The sequence below is a fragment of the Chelonia mydas genome, chromosome 3 (assembly GCF_015237465.2).
Source record: "Chelonia mydas isolate rCheMyd1 chromosome 3, rCheMyd1.pri.v2, whole genome shotgun sequence".
Lineage (NCBI taxonomy): Eukaryota > Metazoa > Chordata > Testudines > Cheloniidae > Chelonia > Chelonia mydas.
In genome coordinates this window covers 131627669-131646603 of record NC_057851.1, presented here as the reverse complement: position 1 = coordinate 131646603, position 18935 = coordinate 131627669, and the positions used below count along the sequence as shown (strand labels likewise).

General features: G+C 38.8%; 1 protein-coding gene across 2 annotated transcripts in view; it reads right to left on the bottom strand.

Moving 5' to 3' along the window:
- Positions 1 to 18935, bottom strand: part of RYR2 (ryanodine receptor 2) — a 699456-nt gene that overhangs the window by 285991 nt on the left and 394530 nt on the right. Inside the window, exons 26-28 of one of the 2 annotated variants that reach the window (XM_043544343.1) lie at positions 17268 to 17427; positions 14112 to 14207; positions 6095 to 6242 (exon numbers count right to left, since the gene is read on the bottom strand). In XM_043544343.1, coding sequence (XP_043400278.1) covers positions 6095 to 6242; positions 14112 to 14207; positions 17268 to 17427 — 404 coding nt within the window. The remainder of the gene's footprint in view (positions 1 to 6094; positions 6243 to 14111; positions 14208 to 17267; positions 17428 to 18935) is intronic. The other variant, XM_043544344.1, reaches the window with a different exon arrangement.

Here is an 18935-nt window from a genome sequence, read left to right as displayed (position 1 = left end):
ATGGAATGTATATTCCTGTTTTTGTGTCTTTTTGTAACTTAAGGTTTTGCCTAGATGGATTCTCTATGTTTTGAATCTGCATATCCTGTATTTACCATCCTGATTTTACGGAGGTGATTCTTTTACTTTTTCTTCAATTAAAATTCTTCTTTTACAAACCTGATTGCTTTTCCATTGTTCTTAAGATCCAAGGGTTTGGGTCTATGTTCACCTATGCAAATTGGTGAGGATTTTTATCAAGCCTTCCCCAGGAAAGGGGGTGTAGGGCTTGGGGGGACATTTTGGGGGGAAAGACGTTTCCAAGCGGGCTCTTTCCCTGTTATGTATTTGTTAGACGCTTAGTGGTGGCAGCAATAAAGTCCAAGAGCAAAAGGTAAATTAGTTTGTACCTTGGGGAAGTTTTAACCTAAGCTGGTAAGAATAAGCTTAGGGGGTTTTCATGCAGGTCCCCACATCTGTACCCTAGAGTTCAGAGTGGGGAAGGAACCATGACACCATCCTAAACTGTTGTATAGATATTGTGTCCTATTAAACAGTTGCCCTGACTGCAACAGGTAAAGAACAACACACAAGTTTACAGGTTAAAAGGTTACAGGATAAAAGTATCACATTTTCTGCCTTGAACATACTTTTCCTTCAAGACTACTATGGCTACATAACAATTCACTCAAGGGGGGCTCAGCATGAAACACTATTTAAAAAATCTCCAGTAGACGGACACATTAATCTTACTCTTACCACTGACATTATTATGCAAACAGTGTGTCATGTATCTTGATCACAACAGATGTAAACTCCACAGAAAGATTAGTGGTACATGGCATAAGTGAACCATTGCAGCTCCTAATGCACCAGAGAACTGTGGAGTGGTTGGGAAATGCATGGGTTTAAAAAATAATCTAAGTCAGTAAATAAAATGTATTTAGATTTTAAAAAGGAAAGAATGTGCATGTGTCACTTTGGAGTGCATGAATAAATCTATTATTCTCTCCTCTTTCTCCCTTACAACTGACACTGAGGTTTCACACTTATCTCTAACCTCTGACCCACTCCACTAATCTCCTGAGCCGATACCTGTCCTGGCCTCCTGCTTTCATGCACTCCTCTTCCTTGCTCCTCAACTGCCAACTCTTCTCTGGCTCCATCTCCTCAGAATGTAAGTATCTTATGGTTTCCTCCACAGACAAAAAAAAGCCAGCCATTGATTTTGTCTCTCTCTCCCATTATGCCACCACTCCCTTCTTCCCCTCAGCTCTAACCTTATTGAGCATGCAACCTACAACCATTGCCTTATCCTCTCCAACTTCGCTTCTGTCCTCCTCACTCCAACGAAACTGCGCTCACAAAGTTTTCTAATGCCCTCTTCTAGAAAATGTCTCAAGGTTTCTACTTCACCCAGAACTTTCTTGATCTCTATGATGCTTCTCATACCTTCATTCATACCCTCCTCCTTGACATCTTACCCTGTCCTCTTCCTATCTCTCTGGCTGATCCATGGAAAGAGATACAGAGGAGGAGAACCCACAAAAGGGTGTACCCAAAGGGCTCTCATGTTGGCTGCCTCCTTTTCTCACTTTACAACCTCTCTTTCATCCTCTTACACAGCTTCAACTACCACCTCTAAACTGATTACTTGCAAACTCTCACTATTCCTAACTTATCTTCCCCCATTCAGTCCTGCATTTTATCTGTTTCTGACATTGCCTTCCAAATGTCCCATTGTCAACTTAAACTTAACACAGTCACCCTTGTGCAAAGTGCGTGTAAATGGCAATGATCACATTTTACAAAGCTGTAAAGGACTACAAGGCACAAGGAGGAGAAGGAGAAGGCCCCTTATTGCCTTCCCAATTCCCATATTCTCTGTCATTATAGACAATATCATCATCTTACCAGTCAGTCAGGTCCACAACCTGGGGCTCATCCTTTGATTCCTCTGTTTCCCTTCTCCTGCACATCCAGACTATGTCTGGATCCTGCTACTTCTTTCTCCATAAGATTTCTAGAATTCATTCTTCTACGTACAGCTAAAACGCTTATTCAGGGACTCGCTCATCTTGATTACTGTAACATCCTTCTCATCTCTGATCTTCCTGTTAGCTCCACTGCTTCCCTTCAGTCTGTACAAGACATAGCTGCTAAAATCACCTTTCTTGCCTGCTGCTTTGACCATGTCAACAACCCACTCCCCATCTCACCTCTCCAATCCCTCCACTACCTTAAGTCCCAGCTTCTTGTTCGAGCCTTGAAGATTCTATGTAACTGTCTCCTCTGTACTTATCTGTTCTTGTCTCTTTTCCTGCCTTCCATCCCCTCTTCTCCACCCTGCCAGTGATGCCAGCCTCAGCAAAACTGCCCCGAGCTTTCTTCCTCACAGCTGTTTATAAATTGCATTTTCTGTCCTTGCTGCTCTACATGCCCACTGCCCTCGCAACATCAAATGCCTCCTGAAAACCCCCGGTGTCATAACTCTACAAGAAATTAGCTGACTACTAATAGCAAGGTTGAACAGAAGTTGGGAATAGTGTATATATCTAATTAAAAAAAACAACTAAACATCACCCAACAACTTGTATGTTTCACCCATTGCCCCTACACTTTGTCTGATTCACTGTATTTTTAGATGCCAAATAGCTCTGTATCTTCTTATGATGTTTGTACAGCATCTAGAACATTTGGGGTGCTACTGGAAGCAATAAATAACAATAAGGATACAGCTGAAGATACTCCATTTTGTTAACCAAGGCTTAAAAAAAAAATCATGAACCAAAAACCAGAAACCCACTAGAGATCTCTAAATCCTTTTACAATACACAATACAGAATTTGAATGACGAAGAGGGGCTTCCCACAATGTTTCAAAGGAAAACATCCTATGTCAGACAAGAAAACCTGAGAAAGCAACGATTCTGCAAAACAATCATATTATGTAACATATATATATATATATAGTTTAACTCTATCAATTCATAGTATTGTCATATTCTAAAAAAGAATAAAAAAACCCCGCCACAAGCTTTTCAAATACCTTGAACATATTACTTAGAAAAATGAAGGTTTATTCTTTATTTGCATTTATTTAATATTATTATTCAAATTTTATTAAGTCTAGGCACTAAATTCAGCATGTAATACATTGGCATAAAAGCTAAGTAGTATGCAACTAGAAACATCCAATTTAGTACAAACATAATAAAATAACTAAAAAACAGGAGCCACTTCTGCGACACTTATTCATGAACGTTAGGGCTAAAAGCATCTCAGAAGTGTGGTATTTGTGCGTGTGAACTGTATGTGAGTGTGTGTGTGTGTGTAACAATTGCAAAGTAAACCCCAAGAAGGGGAATCCATACCCCAACATACACCACAGAAGAGTCCTCCATGGCAGTATAAATCTCCACACTACACTACAGAGGATGCAATATCCAGCATTTAGACAATCGATATACACAAGCATTGGTTCATGTTCTCTCAAGCATAATGTATTCTAAATAAATAAAATAGAAGGATATTGATAAAGTGAATTCAATATAAAATTACCTTATTTCACTTCATTTAGCATATTCCTAGGAAAATCTAGTGAATATGAAGGTATTTTGCATAATTTTCTCCATCCCAGCAGGCTCATATATTAATTGCAAAATAATTTTTATATGCATCCATAGTCTTCCTCACATTAGCTTTATACCCCCACCCTTTTGCAAATTTTATTCCTACTAAGAATAGGAATATTTTGTGCGTGTTCCTGGGGGTAATGACCATTCTTTCTTCTTGGTAGCCTCATATGTACTCACCCACTTTCCCATCACGATACCCTGTTAAGCTTCCTCTGCAATGCCAGTCAAGGAGAAACCTCAAAGCAGTTTCTCTCTGAATTCTCAGAGGAGAACAATGGAGGTAATCAGGCAATTTTTCTTGGGCATTACCATTCCTGCTCTCAAGATTTCTGGCATACACCTATTAAATCAGCACCTAAAATAGGGTTCTGAATGTTTAAATCTTATAAATTGGGTTTAAATAATGCTTTCTTTTCATTATTCTTTCCTTCAGGATTATTGTAAACACAGAAAACTCTTTTTAATAATATCAAGAAGTTAATAACTGAGACTTATGAGTTTCATTCTACAATTCTACCATAGAAACACAGGCCACACATCCTGAAAAATAATTAGCTTTGGGCCCTGATGCAATCTACTGGATAGCTGAGAGTATCATTAATTAAAACATATGCAGACTTAAATATTTAAGGGTAGTGAGAGCCATTCTGTTGAATTTACCATCTGTTATTTAATGAGCATTGCTAGTGGGACAGTGCTGTACAGTACATACAGCAACTCTCAGTCCTTAGTTTGCTGTCTAAAATGGACTAACAGCACACTTCAGACACCAGCCGTTTAGGGGTAATCTCAAAGTGGTACGGGCATATTGCCTTAATGATTTCATTATGTACTTATGTTTTGATGAAGTTAGGGACATCTTCTTAACTATCACCGAAGCACACAGAAGAGAACACCCAAGCACCAACATGCATACTCAAACCTGTCAGTTTATTTCCAAAGCCATGTATCCTAGAGCAAGCTTTATAATACATAATTATGAAAGCTTCCCTAAGACATACTTTCTCTGCGTATATCCAGTTTATAATTTCTGATTTTTTCCCATAATGTTTTTTCCCTGCAGTCATTATCTATTTTATTTCTTTATACAGCTGATTTCTTTTAAGAAGCAATGATAAAATAACATCTCCTCTGAGTGGCAGGTTATCTCCAGTAGGTATCAAATGCCAACTAAGGAAATGATGCAGGAAGTATCTTCCACACTCTAGATGTTCTGTGATTAGAATACTCATGAGCAACACTGCACAGTCTGTTCATTATCTGTAAATTTAAACTGACTGGGAAAGTGACCATCTTTCAAATAAGGGCACTCACAAATTGATCAGAAGTCCTTTCTAACGGCTCCCTACTATTAGAGCAATCATCTAAAAACTATTATAAAAATGGTGTCACTAGAGTCACAGTTTACAAGAATTTGTCACCTATTTTCTTGTCTTTGAGATTAGTTCTTGCATTGGACATTAAACCAGGATGAAACACTGGACAACAGCTAGCTTGCTACTTGCTTAAAAGTAGTTGAAAGAATATAAAGCTTCATTCTTTCTTGAACACACATGCGTAACATCCAGTACTGCAGCCTTAAGAAAAGTTATGCCCATACATTAAGAAAGTAAACAAATCCTCAGCTTTTAGAGAAAAGTATTTCAGAGCCAATGATTTCACACAAACTAAGTTAAACTGATGTGTAAGAATAAAACAAAGTTGTCTACAGCCACAGGAAGTTTCACTGACATTCAGGTCCACACTAAAGGATCCTTTGCAGTATTGGGAATTACATTATTAAATTTCTTACATACAGTATGTGTAAATTAGTTCTGAATCTGACTACAACCAAGCAAATTCACCAAATTCTGAGGTCCTCACTCAGTTTACATGGAGTTCTTTTACTCAGTTCTTCAACGGCTCTGTTGTGAAAGCTTGATGTAGAGGTTGAGACAATGCTTGATTCAGACACCAGTTCTTGTGGAACACTACCATAAGGCTGAAGGACTCAGAAGATTGATTAGCATAACCCAATGGCCTGGGAAGACTTAGCGGAGTCCCTACATGCTGAGGTGTTTTTGGGCACAGAGCCTTTCTGGGTACCCATTCCCATCTCAGGAAAATGAGACACGGACTGGATGCAGGGTCATCAGGCAGACCAGAGCTGAAAGACAATAACTCATGCCACCTCTAAGAAATGAAGCTTAAGGCAATTTTCCTTGGTAATAGATGTGCTGCTAGCAAGTGACTTGAACGTGGAACACTTTCCTGATTTGGAATAGACATTGTGCTTGTTCATCAATGAGAGATGGGCACAGCTTGAAGCCAGTGAATTTGGTCATCCTCAGCAGCCCTGCAATGCCTCACGAAACAGTTCAATAGGGCTAAAAAAAAAAACCTAATAAACTTAACAACAAATAGATATGCCTTCGTCATTACCAATACCTACTGTAACATTACATGGATTCTTGAGAGTAAAAAAATTAAATTAAATACCGTGGTCTTGATCAGGAGCCTCCAGGTTGTAACCATAGCCAAGAAGGGTGCGGACGGCCTCCCGGAGGCTATCTTTGTTTGACTTCTTGGTACGATCATCCAGAAGGGCATATGGGACAAGGCGGGGGTTTCTTCGATTCTTCACATCCTACATAAGGATAAGTTATTAAAAATCATTGCAGTTTCAGAGAGACCAAGCTAAAATGAAACATTTTTCTTACAAATAAAATTGCAAGGACAGATAAAATGTACAGTAGCTTCAGCTTAAAAAATATGATTTGCACAAAGTGAAATGAAGACTTGCATAACACCACACGAACAACAAGCATCTTGCAGAGGAAACTGAAGTTCCTGAAATCTACATGGACACTGAATTCAAAAAAAGCCAGTTATTCACAAATATTGATATTTAATGGCATGGCGTAAATTTTCTTTCATTTTCCACCAAATAATTTAATGGAAATATGTTCATGCAACACTAAGTGTGAAAATCAAGAACAGAAATGAATTGTTTACTATCTAAGATTTTGCACTCTCTTTGGAATGGGGATCATGTTTTTCTTCTATTTGTACAGCAACTAGCACAAAGGTGTCCTAGTCCATGACTGGAACTCCTAAGAGCCAACATAATAGAAATACTTGATAAATAATAATAATAGCACCAATGTTGCACTACCCAAAGTGAATGGCTGGTTTGCCATTCATTTGAATTGAAGCAGGATCAGTCTCAAGATTCTTATCTTTATGTAGAAGAACAAAAGTGTCACAACACCAAAATGTAAAACAACGACTGCTTCTAATGTGAAATACTCAAGGCATATATTTTTCCAAAAGAAAGTATTGGATTTTACAGTTCTAGTAAGAATCCAAGTGTAAATGCCCTTCCCTCAGTGTGATGCTCTAGTGTGGAATTTTTTTAGCATAACATAAGATAAACAAATGCAGCTCTCTGCTCCCAATGGAATGAAGCTATTAAGTGAGTTAAAGTTTGTTTTTAACATAAAATTAATTTTTTTCCTTTGCAAAGGTCATTTCAATTGCAAATGTTGATTATATAGTCTATTTAGTATACATTATGACAATTCTAGTGAGTATTATAATTTGCCTGTCTATGTTTTCACTTTTGCACTTGAGAGTCTATTGGCAGTGGCAGAAGCAGTGCAATAGATCTCTCCATATTCTTGCTAATTGTGTAGATATTAATTTTTAAAAAAATTAGAGGTTGAATCTGCCATAATAAGTTGACTATTGTATAGGAACAAAAAGCAAAGATATTGGGAACTTTCTACTAATGGGAGATACCAACAATTGTGAAAATGAAAATATCACAAAATATTGTCTTAGTATTTTATTCTATTATGGTTCTGATTCAGAATTTTTCAGCTTTGCTCCTGTACACACTCACACACATTTCTGCATCCTCAAACAGCAGATACGTTTTGGTAGTACAAATACTTGTGTCTGTTTTCCTTCATTAGCTATGACATATCTAGAGATCTGATTAAGTAGCACCCTGGTAACTAGATACTTAAAGTGTACTAAAATGTGTTTTTTGCCTGTCGAAAGGCTCAATTCGTTCCCAATGCAAAAGGGAAATTTGATCTTTCCTGTGGATTTTCTTTCTAGGACAAGCCACAGCATAAAAATTACATAACCTGGATGTTAAATGGGCCACCAAGGGGATAATAGAATATGTAGCAGACACACAAAAGGTGAGGTGCTGTTCTCCCTAAGAATGTTACAGGTCACTCAGTTGGAGGAGCAGTGACACTGTTGGTGTAGAGATCACGTTTTTTATTACGAACTATAAAGAGCCCTTTTGTGGCTCTCTAGCCACACATTCTCAAACCATTTGGAGGGTGACCTCTATTCTTCTGTAGACACATCATTTGGTAGATGAGTGTTGCAGAACATGGCACCTCCAAAACCTTTAAGTTCATTTTCAATTTATATATAAATTCAATCCTTCTTACTCTCCTAAGGACAAGTCATTGCTTTATAATATAAAGATTGCTGGGACAGAAAAGGGAAAATTTGGTCTAACCTGTGAATTTTCTTTCTAGAATCTTCCAGATTTGAAAGTCTGATTCTCCATTGGAGGACTGCATTACGTGCAGAGGTTTTCTAGTCATTACTTACTTTTTAAATAATTTAAATGACAAGAGTAGGTTTTCTTTGGGGAAACCCTTAAATATCTTGTCAACACTACTACAAATGGTTTGAGTTAAATAACATTTGTTAACTTTTACATATAGTTAGTGTTTTTCAGCTTTGGAAGCTATCATTCTATCAAACACAACATTAGTAATTTACACCTGAATTCTGGATTGCTTAAGGAAAAAAGCATGGGGACTAGAAAAGTACCTGCAAATATATGCAGGGAATGGAACAGAGAGATATAGGAGGACATGAATTAACATGTTTGAGCATATATAGTGGAAATGCAGGTTCTAAAGGCTCGTATCAGGCAAACAATGCTCCATACCAGCGACAGCTACCAGGAAATAGGTAGAAGGGATGGCCCAAAGAAATGCATACAAATAAGAACAATGTGGGCCATCTAAAAGGCTGTTAAAACTACTATTAGAAACAAAAGGATCAGGCCTATCAACCCTTCACAGTAGAAAGCGACAGTAAGGTGTATATGTGCATACATGCATGCTATAGGTATGTGGCAGGCACACAGAATGGATAAGTGATTTAGTGAGGGCCACATCATATATAGAGAGACTTGTATGAGAAATGCCACATAAAAGATAGTATGTGAAGGAGTGAGGCTGCAGAAGCATCTGTAGAACATTGTCCATAGCACAGAATAACAGTGTTAAACAGCCAGTTCGCACAAGCAGCTGTAAGGAAAGCAACTATTTAAAAGATCCAAAAGGAATCTCAAAGTCAGAGTTGTACACTTTAGAGGTAAATCAACAACAAAGTGCCATTTTCCTATATAATCCCCTACTAAACCTCTTCTGTAATGACATGCAATAATGCAGCTTTCAATGGAACAACTTACGAGTATGGTATGCAATTAGATTTAATGAACCTATGCACTGTTGTGCTCGGACACGGTTGTGGAGTTCAACAGAAGTGCAGGTCATCAGGTAAGTGGTTTAAGGAGAAGACAGACAACTAGACACACATTACAGCGCTTCTCAAAGAAGAGGAAATAAAAGGCACAACCACAGAAAGCGTGTAATAGGAGGAATATCGGAAAGACATGGATAAGCAACTGACGTGGTCACAAGTTAAGTGATTTAGAACATCAGGTATTTATATATATCTATTCACAGGGGACCTAATTATTTCGTTCTCATAGCCATGGAGGCTGACAACAAATGATCAAAAAATGATTAGCAGTTACCTTCTATCACTGAATTTAAGAAAAATTCTCTTGAAAGTGGATTCTATTCAATATCAAAGGAGCTATTCCAATAAAGTACTATGTAATACCTCTTTATTTGGCACTGGTGCAATTGCAATTGGAATATTGTTTCCAGTTCTGACACCCACAATTCAAGAAAGATGTTGGTAAATTGGAAAGGGTTCAGAGAACAGCCATGAGAATGATTAAAAACTATTCCTTATAGTGATAGACTCAAGGAGCTCAATCTGTTTAGCTTAACAAAGAGAAGGTTAATGGGTGACTTGATTACAGTCTGTAGGTACCTATACGTGGAACAAATATTTAATATTGGGCTCTTCATTATGTCAGAGAAAGGTATAATACGATCCAATAACTGGAAGCTGAAGCTAAACAAATTCAGACTGGAAATAACACACATTTTTAACATTTTTCACCATTGGAACAATTTACCAAGGGTCATGGTGGAGTCTCCATAACTGACCATTTTTAAATCAAGATAGGATTTTTTTTTAAGATATTCTTTGGGAATTATTTGGGGGAAGTTCTATGGCCTGTATTACTCAGGAGATGATCACAGTGGTCCTTTCTAGCCTTGGAATCTATGAATCTTGAGTTTAGCTCCCTACTGAAGACCCTGCTCTTTCAATAACCTCATCCCTGTTGAAGAACACAAGAAGGAAAGCCAATGATTTTGACTAACTGCAAGTGTAAGCAGTAGGATAGCTGCTATAGCAGTCCACCTATTAAGCCTCTCCCCTTACTCATCACTAGTAGTTGTAAATTGTGGCATGGGACTTGCAGGAGACAATGGCAAAATGTGGTATGATTGAATTCAGGTATTGCATAAATAGGATCCTGCTCCCAGATATCTTGAGTAACATCCCCACTAATAGTCCTTTAGCAGACAATATTAGTCCTATAGAAAAGAAGTACTGGAATAAATGATCCCACTCAGGAAATGCATTTCTCCACATATGATCCAAAGACACACAGTTCCTCAGAAGGTATATAACCCAGTAACAAATTTACCCCAGGGGTTCACACAGAATAGTACCTTGAACCTGCACTCCATTACTGTGACATGATTCTACAAGAGCTTCTCCCAGGTGTCCTGCCTGTGGCACAAATGGTGTCTGCGCAGTTTCTATGCTAATCACCATTGGCATGATTCTCTGCAGTTCTATCGCAACCATGGCACATTAGGCCTGTGCACAGCACATGGAATGAAAACTGAGCAGTTTATTTGCACAATACAAATAAGCTTTCTGGTTCAGAGTAATACATGTGTCCTACACTCCACTTTTAGAAATATTCCAGTTTGCCCACAATGTATGGTGTCATCGTAATTACTATGTTGTCTTGGTTCTGAAATTTGTTTAGCCACATAATTCCTATATATGGTACCTGTATACAAATGGTATTTGTCACTGCCACCGTTGTCATGTTTGACCTTCAAATACCACTTTACACTTCCAAGATATGGCATACATATCATCTGTCTTTTTACGATGCTATCTGGACAATTCATTCCACTTCTGAGAGTTCCCACCTTTTCTACTCTTACTAACATGAATTTACTGTTTTATATTGTAATCTTATGACAGAATTTGGCCCTTACACAACATCTTACTGATCTAACAAAACAGCAAAAAAGGAGAGTGAATGTATTTGTATTTTTAAAAGATATGTAAGTATCAGCTGCATCATTTTTTCCCAGTAGAAGCCAATGACTGGCTCCGTTCCTCTTGTGGTGTCACAGCACTAGAATTCTGTGTATCTCGGTATCAGTCTAGCTAGTTATATACACCTCCTCCCCTCATCACCAAGATATCTGAACACCACATGGGGAGGAGGACTTGATATTCCTATTCAAAGGAATTGATTAGCTTTTTGTCTTTTCAATGCCTGTGCCACAAATATGACACATTGCTGTTTAGAGGTCTTAGGGGTTGATATACAGCAGTATAAATAATGGCAGGATAAATAATGAAAATGTAAAAAAGTCATGTAATGCCAATAATTTTTAAAAGACACACCTCTGTATACTTTAATAAAGCAAAATCAATTTTTACATTTAAAAGAAAAATAAGAGAAAAATTTTGAGTTGGAGGTTTTTTCCTTCCCCGTGTCTATGTTTCATTCACCCATGTGTTCTGATCACTTCCCCCTTCTCGTCTCAACAGGAGGGAAGTTTGGTCAGACCAGCACAGGGTTGGCCAACTCCAGATCAAACAATGGTTTAGAATATTTTATATATGTGACTGAAAATTGTTTGACCCTGTCTTCATGCGAACCCACAGTGACACCTGTTGTCTACCATGGGTAATTTTTCCTACAATACACAAGGACATGGTAACCTATGCTTCATAACAACTTTAAAAAAAACATCCTGTCTACATAAGGTAACAAGAATTTATTTCATGAAAACTGCTTTTTAATAACGGTTTTCTAGCACTCTCATTTTTGTGAAGTAGTGGCTTCAATGTCTGGGTCCTTCTGCAACAGAACATACCCAGACTGAAGAATGAAAAGGATGCCTTGCTGCAAAGTTATTAGATGAAGTAATGTACCATTTCTACTGTCTTTGAGGTCACACTTAAAAAAAAAAAAAGCTGCATGTACAGCATAGTGTATATAACTGAACCCAGCGTCTCTAATCATAACATCAATATGGCCTATTTCCTACTTGTCATAGGCATGCCTGCCCTGTAGCCCTTCCCCCCACCCAGCTGCCACGCATGGGGCTGCAGGTGTTCCCTGCCTCAGTTTTCCCTCACCAGAGTTTTCTCTTTCTCTGGAATTCCCATGGCTTAAGCCTTCTGGCAGGGTCACTCTGAGTTTAATCCCATACATGGGTAACAAAAGTCCAAATAAAAATCCCAAAGAAACAAAAGATTCTTCTGCCCTGCTTGGGCTCCCCTTCAGCCCACCCTCTGGGGTCAGTTCCCAGTTCCTTCTAGGTTACCTTTGAGTGTCTCTGGCTCTAAGATAGAGCACTGACTCCCAGACTACTTCACTGGAGTGTTTCCAGACCCTACTCCCTATGATTCCTTCTTCAAACTGAGCTGAGTTTTCTCAGCCCCTTCATGAGGCCCAGATGTTTCAGGCTGTCATCTGACCCCAAATAATCAAGTCCCCTTAGGCTGGTAGGCAGCTAATTATGGCACTGGTGGGACTGAGTGAACAGGGCTGGTGAACCCCAGGCCTCTTGCTCTTTAAAGAGGCAAATAGGCTGCTTACACTCCCCATGCCCCACTGGTAGGCCCAGAGGTCCAAAAAGGGAGCAGAACTAGTGTAGTACTGCTCCACAAGGGTGTCAAGCTACAAAGAGCCAACGCAGGAACTATCAGCAGCCCCAACCATGCTACAGAGCTCTACATCATGAACATCCATTTGTGCTAGTGCAGAGAGAGGTCTTAGAGGTCTGGTGGACTGGAGAAGGGTCAGGCTATAGCAAGAATACCCATAAGTATGTGGCTAAATTATGTGGAGCATGAAGAGGGAGAGAGTAACAACTGTGGAGACTGTTATAGTTGACCTAGAGTATGTTTACACTGCAATTAAAAGCCCCTGGTTGGCCTGTGCTAGCTGACTCAGGCTCACAGGGCTCAGGGTAGGGGGCTGTTTAATTGTGGTACAGATGTTCTGGCTTGGGCTGGAGCCTGAGCTCTAGGATCCTATGAGGGGGGAGGGTTCTAGGGCTTGGGCTGCAGCCCGAGTTGAAACATCTACACTGCAGTTAAACAGCCCCTGAGTCTGAGACCGAGCCCTGCAAGCCCAAGTGTCTAACTGCAGTGTAGATATACCCTCCCAGCATAGCTCAGGGCTTTGCAGGATGGATTCTGTCTCCCACTCTCCAACTCCAGCAGAGAGAACCCAATATTACAAATCCCAAGCGTTTGATAATCATGAGTCAGTCCCCAACACACCATCAGACTAGCTTAATTATCATGAGATTTTAAAAATAATGTATTTTGAGTTCTTTTGCTCTCTGACCTTTAAACCACTAGGATACATGTTTTCCATCTAATCTCTGCAACGAGGGCTAGAAACCTACTCTTTTTTTTAAAATGAAAATTGAAGATCTTCTATATTCATCTGACTCCAGAGTCTAGGAAGTTACGAAAAGCACCAAATATTGCAAGATTAGGGACAAAAGTACAAGAGTTTGCAATAATGTAAACCCCATTTTTTCAGTAGGATTTAGACATAAATGCCCCCTTCCAAGCTGAAAACTTATTTTTAATCAGTTTGATCACAAATATGGTTTGAAGTTAGAGAGATGGTGAAGTACTTAAAGACATTTGGGACAATGAATTATGACATATCCTAGGCCAAACACCATCGACAGATAAGGATAAAATGACCCATAGTACAATCCTAATTACTGAGTTTACCAGAGATATATTTCGTCCCGTTTGCCTTACCTATTCAGGTCACATTCAACTCCCTCAGTTCAGAGAAAATGATCAGTCTGAGAGCAAACATGTTCTTCCTTAAAGGGACACTGTCAAGTATTTTCCTATTTTATTTATATCTATATATATATACACACACACATTTGTTTTTCACATACACAAACACTCGTTTGTGCCTCCTGCCTTATTTATGAAGCATAAGCTACCGTGGCTCTGACTTATTTACAGTACTTACTTGTTTGTGATCAGTGTCAGCATTGATGTCAGCACAGTTCTGGGAACAGGATTTATTATTTAACTTGTGCTCCCTCTGCTGGCTGGCTGGTTGGCTCTGCAGCAGCACAACAAAAATACTGGGTACAGTCATGCATAAACAGCAGCTATCATTTGTTAAAAATGTCCTTGTAAGCAGTGGTGGAGTGAGGAGACGATATGTAGAATCTGGAGGGCATTTCCCCTCCACATTATAATAATAAAAATAGGTTATATTTGGAACGTAAACTACTTGACAGTATCCCTTTAATTTCTAGCAGTTTTAGAATCACAGAATTTTAGAAATTAGATATACAAAAGACCTACTATATAATTTAGTCCATCTCCCAGCACAATTGTTCACTATCATATATTTTCCAATGATTGGTTCAATCAACTTTCAAATCTCGCCAAGCAATGAGTTTTCCTTCCCCAGCAGACTATTTCACAGAACTATTTGATCTCACTGTGTATAATACTGTATAGCAAACCATCACATTACCTTATGCAGTACTGTAACATGTCACAGTAACATGACGAGATGACAAAATGTAGCCCATGGTACAACCCAGTGTGGAAGCTAAGCAGAAGCACATATTAGCACAGATATCCATTAGCAGCTATGTTATGTGTATGACAGAATGAAATGAGAAGGTTTTGTTTTCGTTCCAATCCGGAACAAAAACGATTTTTGAAACGTCAAAAGTTGCTGCTAAATGAAATTGTCATCCTCCAGTCAGTTCTATTTATGAGGAATAAGTGCCATACCACATCTATTCTTTACAAAGTGGAGCCTTCCATATCTACACACAGGCACACAAAAAGAAACACAGAGAGACCCTGTACATATGAATAATCTGAATAATGCAGAGAAACTGTATCTACCACCCATTCCTGCTCTGCCTCTTTTCTCTCCTCCCCAACCCAACCTGATAACATTTAAGAAATTCTTAGCTGGCGTCACTTACTTCCTTTATCACTAAGTATCTCAGTAATTCAAAGAGTATATAATTTGGTGGCAAAGTTCATTGTAATAAGGTTGGCAAAATTAGTCATTCTACAGAAATTCAGATGTACAAAGTAAGCTAATTTGCTCTCAAGACCTAAGGAACCTCAACCTTTACACCGAATTTACCTTGGATTGTCTATATTTTGCTAATACATTACAGTTTAAACTGCTGTGTTAATTAGCAAATATAAACACACTTTTTCGATCTACTGTGTTCTTAACTTGTTATTAACTGGTCCATTGTATATGCATTACTAGATTTGATTTTAGGCAAAGCAAAGCTTCCAGTGATTCTACCAAAGCTATAAGAATACCCCCATTTTTCACTGACTTTAAATCCTCTCAATTCAAGGCCACGAACTGCAACCATTTGGCTTCTGAAAGTAGATGAAATTATGGGTTGCAACCTGGAAATCACTGATAACATTCTTTAATTTGCCAGTGATGTTGCAGTTGAGCATTAGGAAGCATTCCTTCATTCCAGGCAACGAATGCACTGCCTTCACAAAATCAACATGTGAAATTGTGGACAGAAAATACATGCGTCCACTTCTCCTATATGGCAATGTAGGGAACTATTTCTCTCATAGTCTATTAGGCCAACTCTCTATCGGAAACATAAAGGCACTTTAAAATGTCTGCATTAACACTGCATCTGTGAATGTAAAGTACACGATGGAATTTCACCAATGCTGAAGATGGCCTGAATGTCTATACAAAGGATATCAGAGCCCATATTAAAAACATCCAAATGTAAACAAATATATTTGTTGTTAGTTCACAAGCTGCTAAGACCCAAATATGGAAGATAGGTTTATACAATGACTTGCAAAGCCCCAAAATGAAGATACACTAATTGCGGGTACTGGAAATGATATGTGGCATATTTCTTCAACATAAACAGTCTGTCAAATGTGATGAATAAAATTAAGTGATTCACTTAAATAAAACTGTAAAAACAGCAGGTTGTTTACTGACAGGAAAGCATTGCACATAGAATTAGTTTTGTTCTTGCATGTCAAACAAAATTCAAGATGTACCGAACTGCACTGTATAACTTGAATTCTTGACAAAACCAAAATGCAGATTTTGCAGGCAGAAAACAGTTGTGGTTCCTGCAAAATGCTGTTTTTCTTTTCAAAATGTCTTTTTTACCCCCCAGCACAAATCCATGAAAACTCAAACTTTTTCCCAGAGGGTGGATTTTTCTATAGTTTCACTGTGAAATGCTACTGTACATTCTTTGGCAAAAGTGAAGATACCTGTCCTAGTTTGAACTCACAAATAATCACTACAGGGTTGGTGGATGTGGTCCACAATAGAAAACTGATACAGTGGTTAACCGTTAATAGTTACTGCAATAGATTACATTGTACATCTATGGGATTTTTACATTTATTTATCTTTGTATAGAACAACTAGAGATCTTGAATTTTGCTGCTAACAATCCACCATGCTTTATTTTTACTCACTCCTGACACATAGAAGAAAACTCAGCACCAGAACTGGCACTTGAAACCCAGGTTGCTAGCCTCAATGAAGGAGCAAAAATTTGGATGGGCCATGGAGACTGAATTACCCTCCCACCCTTAACGGTGGTCTGCTAGACCAGATATGATGCATATTGTAGGGTAATTAGTAGAAGTTTACACTGTTGCTACTTGGGGGCTTTAGCTGTTCAGTGGACAAAGAGAAAAATGTAGTCTCCCGGATGAGGGTATGTAAATTATTTTCCTACTGTAAATCATTGCCTACACTTCCTTAAGGGCTCAGAGGACAGCATTTCAGAGGCAGAGGGGAGCCCAAGACTTAATCTGTATGCTTTAGACAACACACAAAGAAACGCCACATCCCTTCCCCCAAGGTAGCTGTCCAGAGAATGCAAAGACACCATACATTTCATTATGGCTGCTATAGAGAGTACTCTATGTGTAGAGAGTAAATCATTTATTGCTGGCAAGCTTAGCTATAATATACTTATTAACAACAGAAACCCAGATGCCAATAGTTTCCCTCTTGACTGAGAGGCTAACATTTTGTCAGTGGCTTCCTCTAACCTTGTATCCCAAATTCAATTGTACAATACCTCAATATGTGGCTGTACTTTCAAGTGTCCAAGTTTGCTCTTACCTGCTGGATACCATATGTCCAACCCTGCCTGATACGGTCCCTTGCCCACACATTATGAGCATTCTCTGCTAGTTTATCCACCATGGCTTCTTGAGAGGGGGTCAACTTGATAAAACTCAGATCCATGGGAGCAGGCTTGTATCCACTTGATAACTGGTAACTGTCAAACAATGTAGAATTTGCAATTGGTAATTTAAAAAAAAATCACATATTTCACTGAGAAAACACTAACAGATATTACATAGGAAAATTACTGCATCCACTGATAAAACCACAGAAATACAAATATTAATAATCCAGATAAGATCTAGGTTATAAGAATAATGCATGGAAATAATGCACAGATATTTAGCTTTGGTTTCTACTTAATGATATCTAGAGTGACTGAAGAAGTCCATTTCATTAGGCAGTAACGTGTTATTGGATGTATAAGTGACTCAGAATTACCAAAGTCCAAAAAAGCTTTAATATACATATTGTGGCATTTCTTCACATGCTTAAAGCAGTGCAGAGATTAAAGCTGATATCTATGGAGGTCGACTAGATGATCATAATGGTCCCTTCTGACCTTAGTATCTATGAATCTACTATATGCCCCATCCCCACCCCCGATCACAGTATCTAAGCACCTCACAATCATGAATAGATATCTTCATCCTGGGAGGTAAGGAAGGATATCCTTGTTTTACAGATGAAGAACTGAGGCACTGTACAGATTAAGTGGCTTCCCCAAAGACACACAGGAAGTCTATAGCTAAACTATAAACTCCGGACTCTCCTGGCCCAGTGTAATACCTTAGCCAATAGACTATCCCTCCAGCACTCAACTTCCTATGACTTGAATAGGAAGCACCGCAAGTAGAGCTCTGAAAACAGGGAATATAATGAACCTTGAAGAGTTCTGTGTTATCATTTTATTGTTTCCCCATTAGCATTATTTGTATGCGTTTCCCACTCTGTCAATGTTTCCCTACGTGGGGGCAGGATTCCAACAGCATTCAAAGTAGTATTGTGAGGCCCATGCTCAAGAAACCAACTCATGATGTTGACAACCTGGCTAACAGTCTATCATTTTTAGGGAAGGTCATCGAAAGCCTATGACAGGCAAATATAAAAGTTTCTTGACATTTCCTTGACACTGGTCAATCTGGCTATAGGGCTGAAGAGGTGACAGAAATTGTATTCGTTGTATTAGTTGTGATTTCACTGACCATTGCTAGGAGGAGATCATCAAACTGTTGAATAGACTATTTCACTGGACTGAAGTGTCCACCTTACAGAGACTACAAATGATGCAGAAAATTATGAATGCTAAAAGAAAAAAGAAAAGGAGTACTTGTGGCACCTTAGAGACTAACCAATTTATTTGAGCATAAGCTTTCGTGAGCTACAGCTCACTTCATCGGATGCATACTGTGGAAACTGCAGAAGACATTATATACACAGAGACCATGAAACAATACCTCCTCCCATCCCACTCTCCTGCTGGTAATAGCTTATCTAAAGTGATCACTCTCCTTACAACGTGTATGATAATCAAGTTGGGCCATTTCCAGCACAAATCCAGGTTTTCTCGCCCTCCGCTCCCCCCCCCCCCCCCCCCCCCCCACACACACAAACTCACTCTCCTGCTGGTAATAGCCCATCCAAAGTGACCACTCTCTTTAC